At 41.3% G+C, this 15,713-nt stretch overlaps 1 protein-coding gene across 6 annotated transcripts in view; it reads left to right on the top strand.

Annotated features, from left to right (window-relative positions):
- The window catches only part of LOC148639025 (3',5'-cyclic-AMP phosphodiesterase 4C-like), a 142,630-nt gene that overhangs the window by 66,102 nt on the left and 60,815 nt on the right, over positions 1–15,713 (top strand). The window contains exons 1-2 of one of the 6 annotated variants that reach the window (XM_088622342.1): positions 3,692–3,708; positions 4,110–4,473. The exons of the other annotated variants lie outside the window; for them this stretch is intronic. Coding sequence (XP_088478468.1) covers positions 4,271–4,473 — 203 coding nt within the window. The 5' untranslated portion in view covers positions 3,692–3,708; positions 4,110–4,270. Of the gene's footprint in view, positions 1–3,691; positions 3,709–4,109; positions 4,474–15,713 lie in introns of those variants that run through there. 6 annotated transcript variants of the gene reach the window in all.

Genomic DNA, 15,713 nt, shown 5'->3' with positions numbered 1-15,713 from the left:
TACCTTTGCATTTAGCCAGGGACCCAAGGCCAGAATGATTTCCTTCAGCCTGTTCATATCAGTCCTTCACAGTCCTGATATTAGACACCATGTATATGTATTCTACATATAGGGGTGTCTCTGGTTTAAGGGCTGATTTATCGAGAGATATTTTTAAACTAAAGACTAGATTAATCTTTTCTGTGAAAGAGTAGCAGAGTGAGCATTCTAAATACAAATCAAATATAAGTGCATTAAGAAATCATCACAACAGAATCCTTAGTACTTAAAGTAGTGGAAATATTAATTATCCCCCTTCATTTATGTGGATTTTGTTGATTCCTTATACTAATTTGATGAGGACACAGGAGGTGAGATAGAAATATTGAGAGAATGAACATACAGCTATGCTGTGGGTGTCTTTTCATAATTGACTTTTTTAATGAATTGATATAAGTTATATATAAGAAGGGACACATGCACTGTCAGAAGGGTAGGCTCTTATTGCTCACACTTCTGTAGATCTGAAGACTTTTTTTAAATGGACACTCACTGCTATCACTCTCTATACTGATGCCAGATGTCCGATCTAAAGGATTTGCCAGCTCAAATGCACGAATGGGGGATAGCATTTTCACAAATGTCTGGATTCTGAATATTCCTATATTGGCGCCGAAGTCACTCATTTTGGAAAAATTACTTTGCAAAGTAATTTAAGTTGTTGGCATGGCCAAGAATAACCTGTCCCAGCAGATTTTGAAAAACAGCGATGACCTTTGTGCTTGTGGTATTAATAGTATTAATGAAGACGAGGTCTTAGAATGTTCCTTCCAGTCAAACACATTGGAATTATTGACTTAAGAGGAGCGGTAACAATCCATTCTTTCTTTATTTTTTTTAAACTTTTAAATAAACATGACTAAGTCAACCAACTGCCTTGTCAGCCTCAGGTTGGTACTACAGTATGTAAAAAAGGCAGCACATTGTGATAGTGAATTTCACTAACCCGGACTTGCTTGTCAGCACAGTGAAATGTTCCACTCCTCTTTGCAGCGGGACAGAATGACAGGTACAGTTTGAGCTCCAGATTCTGGCACTTGTCTGTGGCTCAGTGGGTCATTGAGATGTAGCTCCTAATCTATGGGCCCCTGAAGGCATTCTGCATTGTTTTCTAAGGGCTCCTTCTGGGGGGCGTATCAGGCAAAAAACATCATTTGACAACCCAAAGTAATTAACGGGCTGTTAAGAACATGAAAAATATTGAGATGAAAGGAGCATTTGGCTGGTGCAGCTTGTTTCTTGACTAACTGCTGATTGATTTTAGGATCTAATCCAGTCATGTTGTGAAGGACACTGGGATGACAACATGGCTGGGTAGTTTGTTCTAGATTCCCACAACCTTTTGTTTAAAAAGGTACTTCGATTTCAAGTTAACACAAAGCTACAGTGTTGTTTTCTTGTTTTCTGCAGAACAATAAAACTCCAATTCTGTGTCCTGTACAGAATAGCTTGTAGTTTTTTACATTGTGGCTGTACTTGCAGAGCACTGGGCTGCACCATGTCTTGTTGCTGTAAAATAGTGTGTCTCTCACACTGTGAATAGATAACAACTGTAAAAAATCATCAGACACCCTTCCTTCTACTCCCTCTTTCATGAGTTCCGATGCACAAATAGTGCACAGGTGTAGCACAGGCTGAGAGACTCCACCCTCAGTCTCCCCAGCGATCTGAATACTTGAAAAGCCCGCAGTAGCAGGCAGTAGTAAAGTGCAGGATGGTTTATTACAGTTTTCACATTCAGTGTTTCAAGAAAAGCCCCCTCCTTGCTACTTATCAATTCTAGCAATGTCTGCCCCCTAAATATTAACAACATGCAAGCCCTTTTTAAACACCACTTATTAACCCCGAGCAACAATGTACTGTACCCACCAGTACAGGACAGTACGGTACAATCTAACTTAACTCCCGTCGGCGCAATCTACAATTGTAAGAGACTCTGTAGCGGCATCTAGAGGCAGATTGCTTGCTACTGCAGTCCTTTCATATACAGGACAGCCACACACTGGCTGCTGTTTTCCCCAACACAGTAAATATACACTTATTTACATCCATTCATTTTTGAGATTTCAATGTCGACAGTATTTTTTTAAAGCCTACCTCTGTTGGCGTGACTGTAGCCCAGAATCATTTTGAGCGGCCTAATAATCTGTGGGAGGAAACCCCTGTGAACATGAGGAGAACATACAGACTCCACACAGACAGTACACTTGATCTGGAATTGAACCCAAGGCTCTAACCACTGTGTCACCATGCTGTCCTAAACCTGTAACATATGATATAAATCTATAAACCTGCAATATATAAAACAAATGTGTAAACCTGACTTTGGGAGCATGGAATTGGTCTACAGATAGTGAGCTATCCTAAACACTTGGAATGAAATATCTACAATGTTCCCAGGTCTACCATAGCAGTGGGCATCTAGTAAGACATAAGATAAGATAAGATCACTTTATTGGCCATATACAATTTCTTGCATTAGGAATTCATCTTTTCGCATACCCCAGCTCGCTCTCCATGAGACACACAGATACACAGATAGGGAGAGAAGCTTGGGGTCAGAGCGCAGGGTCAGCCATTGTACAGCGCCCATGGAGCAGCTAGGGTTAAGGGCCTTGCTCAGGGGCCCAATGGAGTAGGAGTCCTCTGCCGGTTGCGGGATTTGAACTGGCAACCTTCCAGCCACAGGTGCAGATCCTGAGCCACAGAGCCACCGCTTTGCCCCAAGACTGCAGTGCACTTCTTGACAGGAGACTGCAATCTCCAGGAAAGCAAACACTCGTTTTGTGACTTTGACCCATTATATGATAGGAAAAAAACTGTATCGCTTATCACATTCCAGGCCAGCACAAGTATTTACTTTCTCATAATCAGGCATGACAGTTTTATAGTGTGGACTTTCAAAAGTTTTCAAACTGTTTATTTTTCTGTGGCCACTAACATTTTATGGGCAGGTTGAAGGGTTGCTCTGCATGTAGAGACTTTTATCTTTCCAGATGGCTGAACTGCAAACGAATAAAAAATGTATTTCACAATTTTGCTTAGTCTTAAACCCTCAAAACTGAATTATCAAGCCACGGGTGACGGTATTGAATTTTGGGTGAAAGGTTTTGAAATCACTTCCCTAACTGAGAGCAAATTGGACATATTTAATTTTCTAAATTGTACTTTATTTTTTTTACCTTCTCTAAATTCTTGTCTCTGATTTCTTTGTCTACACTTGTGGTTCGTGCCACTAATCTGAGTTGGGATCCCATGGTTGAAGGGTGAAGTTTTTAAAAAACTGGTCAGTTAATTTCCGAGGTATGCTTTCTTAGTTTACTGTCTTTTCCTAAGATGTTTTCAGCAAGGCTAATGTGACAGCTACTACTCTTCTTAAAGAGGTAGAAAACAAGTCTGACTTGTATTCCAGGGTTAAATCCGAAGCATTACAGGCCCTTCCTTGCTGACAAAAGAGGAGGGAATTTCATGGCATCACTTTTGGATTAAGACAAGCTCCAGCTGGGAGTGCAGGATCGTTTTTTTTTTCCAGATAAACAAACCCACAGAGGTAGGCGCAGGAAAATCCGAGACACTCTGACTCTGGGGCTCAGGGCACTCTTGCTTTTTATTTTTTTCCACAATGGAGAGATCTCTTTGAAAGTGTCACCTGGAAGACTTTGAATGCTGGTGAGCAAAGTTTAGTTTGCGAGAACCCCTGGACATCACACCAGAGGGCTAATCTGAAGAGCGCCTTTTGCAGAAGGTGGGGGAGGGCTGGTTAATGTTTATACCCCAAGGAGAGAGAAAGGAAGTGATTATAAAAGAACTTTCTGAAACTGCCGGCTGCACAGAAGATGTACATAAAGAGCTGGTTATGCTGAGCCAGTGAGTGCTATAAATTAACTGGCCATATTTAGTCTGGGGAAGGAAGGGCTCTTAATGTAAACAGATAATGTTGAAGATGGGGGGCTTGCTTTATTTCAAACACTCTGCCTGTCAGCAGGAGTTGCAGTAATCTTGGGAGAGGTTAGTTTTTCCACCTTGGATTAATAAAGAGGCAAAGGCAAACAGACCAGGTTTCTTGAAAGGTTTTCCTCCAGGGGCACCGGAGTCCCACTGTCCCTCCTGCAGCTCCAGATGAACTTCAGCCCGGAGGTCAGAGATTGGCTTCGTGAGGTTTGTCTGCGAAGACAGGGGAAGGAAAGACGCGCCGTGACGGGGGAAACCAAGCACAAATCTCGGAGGCAGAATGGAAGAGTCGCCCATCAAAACCCAGCCCATAAAACTGAAGGTGGCCAGGTCCTCCGGGAGTTCTCCCGGGGGGTCCCCCAAAATGTCCCCCAGGAATTCCCCCCGGAATTCTCCTCGGAATTCTCCTCTGCTCTTCCGAAAGCTGCTGATGAACCGGAGTATCTGTCTCCAGCGCCGGTTCACATTGGCACACACTCCCAGGTACAGTCGCGTCTCTGCTGGTGGGAGGTGATTTCTGCCCCCTGGAAAGGTGGTTTCTAGACTAACATACCCTGCAGTCTGGCAGACAAAAAATAATTACTTGACTTTTATGTCGGCAGCTTTTCCATCAAATCAGTCAGGTTTATCAAATTGGAGCAGCTGTTTGTTGTTGTTATTATACTTAGCAGAGAGTTTATCCTTTGTACTGGATAGTTACTGTCTTGCACTCCATGTCTTTGTCTTTCTGTGGTACGTTGACAAGAAAAGGACATATGTCACATATACAGTAGATATACATACAGTATAGGTTTCCTTACAGCTTGCAAGTCAGATTTTATGCTTGCCCAAGGTCTTACCAGTTGAATTTTGTGCAGCAGCGATTTTGTGCCACAGACATTTGATTTGAAATTTGATGTAAACAGACATCAAATTTCCGTCTTACAGGCCACTGTATGAAATGTTTTTGAATTTGTACAGAATGTACAAAAACCTACAGCTTTGCTCGCCACATCTACCTCGAGGTCTTGACATTGCCTCTGTACTGTAGTTTTTTTTTAATTTATGGCAGACTGGTGAAGTTAGCACTAGGCCATCACCGGCAAGTGCTGAAGTTCAGAAAAGGTGTGACAGAGAGGAATGGAAATCTAAACTACCTGTTGTATACAAACCGTCAAACTTCTCAGCAATGCACGTGCCTACAGTTCATTTAATTCTTTATTTTAATGGTTGGATTCAATAGACTGCTTAATATAAGGTTAAAACAAAGATCAAAGAACAGGGCACATGGTACATTTGATCTCACTGGCTGATGTAAGGACTTCTAAAAAATGAATCCGCCTTTCCTCTGTATACACGGTTTGCATGTTTTCTTCCAGGTTCTTTTTTTTTAAATCCATTTTCCCAGTCATTTCACGGGTCAAGCTTGTGCAGAGCCTTTGCAAATCACGGTCTTAATTTCTGGTTATGTTGCCTGCCTGCCCTGTTTCCCTGTGCTAGGGTGGTCGTTACTCTTGGTAAGAAAATATGCTTGCCTGGTTAATATTTACAGAATCCTGCCATTCTCGAGCAATAAACTACTGTAGACTATAGAACTCCACCAGAAGATGAATGTCCTTACATCCCCAGCAACAGGCCACTACAGAACTCTGCTGGAATACAAATAAAGAGCATAGGATACAGGATATGCTTATTTATCATGTCATGACTTTGTTTCCTGCTGTTTCATTTTTTGCATGTTTCCGGACTATGTTGGGTCTGAACAGTTCTTTCTTCTTATTTGTTATTGGAAGTTATGTGGGCAGATACAGATATACAGATTCCTGTTGCATAGCTGTTTGAAACATTTCAGGTTTTAACCACGTACAGAGTGTGTGCGATAAAAAAAAGACAAAACGGTTATTTTAAACATGCCTTTCTGTGCACAGAGATCTATAAAGTATCAAGCAAGAAACATCCAGCTGCAGATGGGCCGCAAATGTCAGTCTTGAAGTGGATCATCCCATTTGTATTTCACATCCTGGAGTTCAGAAAAGGCGTGACAGAGAGGAATGGAAATCTAAACTACCTGTCGTATACATGCCATCAAACTCCTCAGCAATGCACGTGCCTACAGTTCATTCAGTTCTTTATTTTAATGGTTGGATTCAATAAAACTGAATTCAGGAACTCTGGATCAAAATACAGAGGATGTGTAATGATAACTCTGTCCTTCATAGCTGGATGAATGAGAGAAAGTCCTGTCAATTAGATTAAGGTTGATTCGTGTCAATTGACATGACTGATTTTTTCCCTGGCAGTTTTTTTTGCTCTGCTCTTGAAACAGGCTTGCATTTACAGTTACTAAATGTTTATTTTCCAGCCTTTGTTTTTCTTCCTCGACAGTGCTGCCAAACCCGGAGTGTACTCCGCTGAAGTGAACCGAAAAATCTTTTCTGTTGTTGTTGTTGACTCCCTTCCCTCATGGCATGGTGTTATTTTTCATCTGCAGAATTCCCTACTGCGTTTCCCAGAAAAACACTCTGGTGCAACCTCCCAGGGCGATCTTTTCATTTCCAAATCATTCGCAGTCCTCCTCTGTGCTCCAGATTCTGTCCCGAGTTTCAGCAGAGTAACAGGCGTGTTAAAAGACGTTGTTAGTGACGCAGTCCCTGAAGTGCTGTATTCATGAGTTCTTGAAAGCAGTCCTAGTTAACCTTGATATATAATTAATAAAATAAATTCAGTGTTGTAAACCTTATTTTACAAACTCATTAGAATTGATTTTTTTTCAGGATTATTCTTTATTTCTTCAAATGAATGTTACGTTTCTTTTTTCATTTTTAACTGAAGTGAATGCAACGCCAAATTACACAAGAGAGTGGGTAAAAGGATTTACAAGGCAGAGAAAAAGTGTCATAAAAATGAGAATATAAGAAGTGTTCCAAGCGAGAGGAGTTCATTTTGTCCATGTAGCCTGTTCTTGTTCCACACTCCCACCACCCTTTGTCTAAAGAAATGCCTCCTGCTCTTGGTTTAAAATGCACTTTCACATTGTTTCAACTTGTTCCAAGGGACAGGAGGACATTTGGCTTATCTAGCTCATTTGACTGCTAGTTGCTTGTTGAGCAGAGGATCTCGTTTAGCTATTTCTTGAAAGAAGCCAGAGTAGCTTGTTCCAGGCTCCCTGTGTAAAGAAGTTCCACCTGTTCTTATTTTTAAACCAATTCATGCTTGATTTGTTTGTCTGGAAAACAGGGGTAGAATGAGCTGTCAACAAAAGAAAAAGAAGGTTTACATACTATAAAATTTTCTGTTTGACACCCTAAGCATAAACTTTGTTTTCTGTAGCTTAAGGAGCCACATATGTTCCCTAATCCAATTAACAAATAAAGGTGGAGTGACCAGCTTTTACACAGAGGAATCCAGGCCTCTATCCAGCAGCACTGGAGAGCTTTAAATGTCTCACTTTATAATGTACAGTAGCTTCATAGAAACCCTTTTTCTTAAACAAGGTCAGTTTAGGGTGGTACATTGGTTCAGTGGCGCTATACAGTATGTCTCTTGGAGAGCAAGCGGGGGTATACGAAAAGACAAATTCCTGATGCAAGAAATTGTTTATAGCCAGTAAAGTGATCTTATCTTGGATTATTGCAATGGGATGAATGGGGGCTGGAAAGACAAAATAAAGGAGCATTAATTCTAGAATAAGAGTGGCTCATTCGCAAGGATTTCTGGCAATGTCCTAATAGTGCCACAGAATGTTACAGCAGTAAACCTGATAATGGCATATGAAATTCAAGGGGGTAAAATACAGAGGAGATCAGTACAGAAGGTGTAAAACACATACTGAATGCAGAGCCATGACTGGACATAAAGGGACAAACAGGGAGGATTTTCAGAGCCTGTTATTCCTGTTTTGAGATCAATTTGAACAGATGAGTCAATTAAGGGAGATGAAATGGTTAGGGCTGTGGGCTCCAGTTGTCGAAAGTTATCAAACAGGCTGGAAAGACATACAGCGAGCACCTGCATGACCCACTCTCATTAACATCCCAGCCAAGATAGTAAGGGCTGGGAGGAGGGGAGGCTGTTTTTCTGAGTGTTCTTCCCCCGCCTGGTCTTTTGAACTTGGTGACTGTGACGTGCACTGCAGGTTTTTATCAGTGGCAGCTGGTTTGCATTTTGGCTGGACAATTTCAGAAAGAATTCATCTGAAGTTAGAAATGAGACGTTAAGAGCTTTGTGTACCTCTGCATTGTTGTGTACTTGCATGAAAAGAATGGTTGAAATTGTGTTTGGCTCCTTCCTGACTGAGGATTGATGGTTCTTCACTGGTACAAAATCTGTAACCTAACACGCTACATTAGCACTTGTTTTCTAATATTTCTATATTTTAACCTAAAACTGCAAGGCAGCAATGCAAACCACTGCGTCAGTGTACCACCCTAAACTGAACAGAAAAGATGTTTCTGTTAAAAAAAAATGATTGACGCTGAATTGCGTCTCCCAAGACATTAGATGGACAGCTCACGATGCTCTGTAGTTGGGAACACACTGAACCTGAAAGCCAGCTTCTGCCTTTTCTATAAATGCTTCATGATTTCATGTAGTTATGCCTAAACTCCGACTTGTCAAGTTGCTCTTGAGATGAGAAGAAGAAGTGAAAAGGAAAAAAAATAATACAAGCTTTCGCGGTACCTAGGAGAAAGCTACACTAGCCAGGGGAAGGCTCAGCTTCAGATAAATTATTTGCTTTAGTGTCATGGAAGATAAATTAAGCTTTTAGTGTGCAGGGTGGAGATGGAAATTAGTCTGCAGCCCTTTTAGGGCTTGATAGACTTCAGGGCGTTAGCGCTGCTGGAAGATAAACACCTTATGAAGGAGCTCCCTGAAGTTATGTCAGCAGCAGGGTGCGATTTTATTTTGTTTCCTTCGAAGCACACTGCGCCGTGTCTGTGTGAGCAGTTTGTGCTGCAAGCCGTGCATTGGAGAGCAAGGGCTCTTACAGGGAAGAAGCTGAGGTATGCCCAGGGTGCACAGCAGGAGAAACTCTTGCAGATTCTTGCCTTGCAAGTGAGTCTCATTTGTTCGCAGTACACCTGATGCTCATAGGCAGCACTGGGGACCTGATATCTAGTCCCATTGTCTGCTAACTCTCTGTGTTATGGAAAACCTTGAAAACCAGAAATAAGACTTTGTCAGTTTAATAATAATAATAATAATAATAATAATAATAATAATAATAATAATAATAATTGCTTACACTTATATAGCGCTTTTCTGGACACTCCACTCAAAGCGCTTTACAGGTAATGGGGACTCCCCTCCACCACCACCAATGTGCAGCCCCACCTGGATGATGTGACGGCAGCCATAGTGTGCCAGAACACTCACCACACATCAGCTATTAGTGGGGAGGAGAGCAGAGGAATGAAGCCAATTTATGAAGGGGATTATATTAGGAGGCCATGATTGATAAGGATCAATGGGAAATTTGGCCAGGACACCGGGGTTACACCCCTACTCTTTTCGAGAAACACCCTGGGATTTTTAATGACCACAGAGAGTCAGGACCTCGGTTTTACATCTCATCCCAAGGATGGCACCTGTTTACAGTATAGTGTCCCCGTCACTATACTGGGGTATTAGGACCCACATAGACCAGCCATAGATGGCTGTTGGCTAAGTTTACTGGGTGAGTGGATCCCTGGACTGGGGCTACAGTGAGTCCCATCCTTTATGTCATCATAGGAACAAGCTGATTCTGCTGCGTGCCAACCTCACTTGAATCACTTGAGCGGTGCTATCAATAAACACCCAAAACAACTGCACCTCAGTCTTGGAATACCTTGAGAACGGTAAACACAGAGCTGAAAATCCCAACCTCCTTTCCAAGTATTTACTATTTAGCTCTCTTCAAAAAGAAAGAAGGCTTTTCTTAATGCTTATTGTGAGCTTTCATTTCAGATGTAATCAAATATCTGAGAGGGGAGTAATTTCTACAGGAATCTTTTAAGCCGTGCTCTTGAAATAGCAGTGTAGATTTTGGCATTGAGCCTAGCTGGAAGAGGTCGTTTTTTTCCTTTATGTTTAATGGATCTACCCAAAACAGGACTTTAATCAAATTTTTAGGTGCTTTGATGTTACAACCTATTATGAATACAGCAAGGGATATATACATATTAAACATATGCTGTTCTAATGCAACTTAGATCAATCCACTCTGGTGTTTTTAACCTCGGCACCCTGATGTTATTACTGACATTAGTGGTGTCTGACTGTGCCCTTTTGAGCAATAGCAGAATTAATTTTACAGCGCCAGTCTGTTCAGAGAGTACCTTTATGGGTTAATTTGTCTCATTGCTTGTAGAAGCCTGAACCTCGAGGAAGAGCGAAAGGGATTTATTTCTGTCAGAATGTGGAAAAAGCCAGCCTTTTGGGTTTTGCTGTTGACACTAAAATACAAAGATAGCAAAACTCCACCATCACAGAATGCATTCATCTCTTTTGTAGGCCAGCATGTTTATCCCTCCAGTTAAGCAAGGTTTTTTTTTTTTTACAAAAAATAATAAGGGGAAGAAAAACTACCATTTTTGCAAAAGAATGTGTCTCATGATTAGAACAAAGTTAGCTGGGATTCAGTGACAGAAAGCAACAGCTATTAGACAGACTCATTGCCTTATTCTGCTGTGCAAAAGTCTTAGACATCTTCATATTGTATTCAAAGCTTTGTGTCATATACAGTAGTGTTTTCTATGATTCTGTATATTATTATTTAGCTATCTACATATTATTGTATAGGGTCTCCAGCTCTGCCCCTGGAGAGCCTTAGTCCAGCAGAATTTCAAAGCTAGATTTTAAAAGGATTAAATCGTTTAACTACGATCAGTTAAAAAGGTGATGAGTTCGATTAATTAAGACATCATTTGGAGCAAAAATCAGAATAATCTCCATCCTTAAACGACCAGTGTTTCCTTCATTGAGCAAAACAGTATTTGCTTAATCGATAAAATGCTTAAACAATTTTTTCTGGTCTTTAAATAATCTTTCATTTAGGTTGTATTAGTGTCCTTCCCTAGCTTGCTCTCTTTCTGCAGCATTAAATCTCTCTAGATCTGCGTTTTGCTTGGTGATTTTTTAAAAGAATCTTCTGTGGGTAGAAACAACTCTAGACTTGCAAAACAAATTGGATATTAAAAGGGCATTTTCTAAAATCTCAGTGAAGCATCCTTTTCTGTTTGTCTGTTCTATCTTGTGTGGCATTAAAGTTCCAACAGCCATTCTACTTTTGCAAGACCTTTGGACTTTTCATCAGATCTGTTCTCTTTCTTTTTAATACCTTAATGCATACTGTATCCCCAGCAGTCTAGAGCTTACCAGGATTCTGCCACAGTGGAGAAAACGGCTCACAACCCATTGCCTTTAATCCACACAGTTACTGGGTCTATTATGGACACTTAATGAACAGCCCACTCATTATCCCATCTCATGAAACACCGTCAGCATGATATGTATAGAAGGCTCAATCACTCTGAGTTTTTTAAACCCATGGATATTTAACTAATCCAATCAATCTACGTGAATAGTGGTTCCTGACACACAATTTCCTGTGCTATCTTGACTAATCCACAAGTGAATTGAGGCTGTCAAGAAGTAAGACAGAGGCAATTGCTGTATATTGATGGCACCGGACATCTGACATAACATCATACCATAAAAGTGGTTTATTTTACCGTGTATGAAACCTTGTGTTGCTATAAATGTTCAAGAGTTTGATCATCTTTTAGCACAGCATTGGAACAGCAGTTTCTTCTGTAAGAAAGGCTTGTATTCCAGAGCTTTAGAATTCCTTAAAGCCCAAGTAACATAAATCGTAAAGAATTTGAAGGACAAATCGTAATCAGGAGGATTTATTTAGTGATTTTAGGCTCCTTTGAGTTGTTTGTCTTGATTATAAAGTATGGTTCTAGAAATCAATACAAAAGCCAACAAAGTTTTTAGTAAATAGATTCACAAATCCAGTGGAGAAACTTTACTATTTAGTAAAAACTTTTGAAAAGCACCTTGATACTGCACTGTGCATCAAGTTGAAAAGCTATAGTAACCAGCCTCATGGCTGAAACTTTAATTGCTCTTATATCTGCTTTCAGTAGAGGTGCTTTTCTGAGCCTTCAAAAAGGCACAGCTGTGGGTTTGCTGGACTCCAGAACTCACAAAATACTGTCACATCACAGTATGCACATCAGTACATCACAAGGACCAATAATGGGTGTGCAGTTGTGTGCTTTAGGCAGCATCCATTGCCCCTCTGTAAATGGGAGCTTCCATTAATTTATCATGGTGCCATCAATGGATCACTGTGCACACTATGCTTGGTTTAGTGGACAAAATCTTATCAGTGCTTGAACAGTGGTGCCGATTGTGGTGAGCTGTCAGAATACTGCACACTGTGCTGTGCTGGGACATCATTCTGCGAATGTTTCTGCTCTCAGGGAAATAACATAATGTAAGCCCTTCCAATGGTTGTTCACCAAATGAAAAGCACAAGGAGAAGCTTTAAAACAGCAGATGATCGGGTACCCAGGACCTACCCCGGCGGTCTTTTTAAACTTGTTTTTATGGGCTCCATGAGAATGCTGGAATGTGTACTCTGTACATCACTTGCTCGAATACAGATGTTGTGCCCTGGATGTGAACTGGCCTGCCGTGGTTATGAGATGACCTTGTTAAGATCCAGCAATTTTGGGGGCTCTCCCAGTGACTTGGCCAGTAAAGACTGAGCTGAGACGCTGTGAGTTTCAGCCTGGGCCACGTCATTAGCCAGCCTGGGCTCTGCAAGTGGTGTTCACAATTAGCAGAACACTGGGGGGGTTCCGTGGGGATCAGTCATCCAGGCTCTCTGGGATGGCGTTGTGGTTGTGCAGCGTTGAGCTTTGCTAGCTCATAGCTCTGGGGCTCAGGGTTTAATTTCCGAGCCGGGTGCTATCTGTGTGGGGTTTGTCTGGGGTTTCTCTGAGTGCTCCGGTTTCCTCCCACAGTCCTGGGAGGTTAATTGGCTTCTGGGATAACTGGCCCTGGTGTGGCGGAGTGTGTATGTCAGTCCGTGTCTGTATCTGTGTGTGCCTTGTGATGGACTGCTGTACCCAGAGTGCACCCAGCCAGGGTGTGCCCAGCCTTGTGCTTGCCAGGATAGGCTCCAGCTGTGGTTAAAAGTGGTTAAAGAATGGCTGGACGGCTCTTTGTGCTTTCCGATCAACAGCCCTCCAGTCAGTCAACTCTTCTGTCAGGAGCTGTGGAGCTGTCAAAAGGTTAAAGGCTGAGTGGGTTGTGGCAGAGCAGGTATCATTCTTCTTTCTCCCCAATGATGTGATGTGTGGGCATAAAGAAATCTCAAAAACTGTTTAAAATGTGGTACCAGGTGATTACTCTAAAAACTGCAACACCACATGCTTGTTGCATGTGCTTATATGTGTATTCTTTGCATGAATCTGTACAGTACAGTTGCAGAGATACAGTAAATACTGGCACTCACTCAAGCCTATTATCACACAACTCAAAGTTATTCAATTGTTTATTTAGTGCAATAGTTTGTAAAGCTTGTGTGACAATGATATCTGTACTAAGGTTATTGAACCCTCATTCATGCTGGTATCAGTTAAGATTTCCTGTGAATTAACTGCTTTAAGGCACAGGTAGTGAACACTTACAGTACTTCTCCTCCAGAGTTCTAGAGTTATTTAAGGAAGATTTTAATGCAGTGAGGCTTTATTGCCATATAAGGGGATGAAATGAGAGAAGGGTTCTATTATTAGAGTGTGGTGATTTGCTTTTTTAATATGAAGTGACTGAAGATCTAAGTAAATTTAAATCTGGTGAGTATAGCAAGCACGTTGATTCCACTGCAGCCAGTGACAACTTTCCTGTTTGGTAAGTCCTTGGTAAGTTGTTGCTGTTTGATGTCATTTTATTCTATAGGATACAGTTGATGTAATTGACATTATCAACATGGATATAACCCATTCCTCGTTTCTGTGTATGATGATTAGAAGTCACTTAAGATTTAATGCTTTAAATAGCCAAAATTGTGCCCAGAAGAATGTCTTTTCCACTTTTGAGAATGAGTGCCCACCATTCACAAACTCACTGAAAGTAGACTACTACTACAAGGAAAAACCAGGGGTAAAGCACCATCACTAAAGTAGTTAAAAAGTCTTACAATTCAGTTAGTAATAAACTGCAAAGTGTTTGTTCCTGGAAAGAGAAGCATCGAGCTTAAATGTTTCATCATTGACAAATGGAAGATTGACGTTCATTTAATGAAAAAACATTCAAAGAGCTGTGATCAGTGCTTATTATTACTTAGGCAAGAGTTTTTAGGAGGCTATGTTGAACACTGTCACTGCCTTTACTTTGTCCCCTTAATGTCAGATCGGTCGCAGGATTTGAGTCTGTCAAGTCTACCTCAATTACTAGTGCTTTGTGAGTTCAGCACACAGATTGGAGCCTGAGAGCAAGTCTGGATAGCATTTTACCTAATGGCTGACAAGGGGTGCAGATTAAGTATCAGTTATGGCTTCCAGACATCTACGTTCATCGCCCTGACGCTCTCAGCTCCATAATACAGTGACACTGAGCAGAGACCGTTATTGCCAGTCTTAGTACTCTTAGTATTAGTAATCTTGGTACTCTTTTACCTCTGGCTAAAAAAAAAACAGAGCAAGCACATTAAAAGATGTACAGCTGTAGATTAAGGTTTGGGCAAAGGTTAGGAAATTGAACAATAAACCATAGTAGTTTGAATTTCCTGGTACTGTAGCATGACATCCCACACTAAATATAAGACAATAACAACGTTTTGTGATTGTTGTGGAATTTTCCACCTACTGGAGTTAAAGCAGGTCTGCATCTGAACAAACCTTCACACCAATAGCTTTCTTGCAAGAAGTTTTTACAAGTCATAGTGTAAAAAAAAACCCAGAAGAAAAAGGGGTAAAATAAGGGAAGGGGCGATAACAACAACTCCAGTAACTGCGACACACAGCTATGAAAACAATGTATGAAATGTGATTGAACTTGGAACAGTAAGAGGCCCTCTGGACTCGGGTCTCTCAGCTACCACCAGGGGGCACCGCAAGGCTTTCTGGCTTGGTGCCTGACAGGGAGGTCAGCCAGGTCACAGTGTAACCTCAGTGTTCTCATTACCAGGCTTAACCAAGCAAGCAGGGTCTCCTCTGTCTCTTCAGTGCAGAAACCAGTTGACGGATCGACAAATTTATGTTTAGTGTCAGTTTCATGCTCTAATGAGCCCATTCGCTGTTGGATGGCTCTGACTCTAGGCTAGAGTAATGACGCACAGTATATTGGCTGTAGCAACACACTGGCTGATCCCTGCAAGGGATTCCACTTTAGTCTGGATTAAAGCCTTTCTTAGCGTATAAATCCAGCAACAAAGTAGAATGTCTGATATTGTCCAACCAAGAGCCCTGATCATCACATGGGGCTTCTCACAGTTCTGTGCATACATGAATAGGCTTTGACCAGTTTTCACAATACTAAAATACAAATCCTAGCCTACAATGTCTCCTGATAGACTCGTACTGTTAAACTTTCACAATTGCTTTTGGAGCATACACATTACAACCGTGGACTGCTGCGAGAGGCATTGACACATCAGGTTCTTTGTCAGTTTGAGAGACCAAATTAATGTCAACATCACGTTAAATAACCAAGAAAACATGTGGAAGTTCTCCTCAAACTTTCTT

This window comes from Lepisosteus platostomus, chromosome 27 (assembly GCF_059453375.1).
Source record: "Lepisosteus platostomus isolate fLepPlt1 chromosome 27, fLepPlt1.hap1, whole genome shotgun sequence".
Taxonomy (NCBI): domain Eukaryota; kingdom Metazoa; phylum Chordata; class Actinopteri; order Semionotiformes; family Lepisosteidae; genus Lepisosteus; species Lepisosteus platostomus.
The sequence above is the reverse complement of the archived record's forward strand: the minus strand, read 5'-3'. Positions and strand labels throughout refer to the sequence as shown.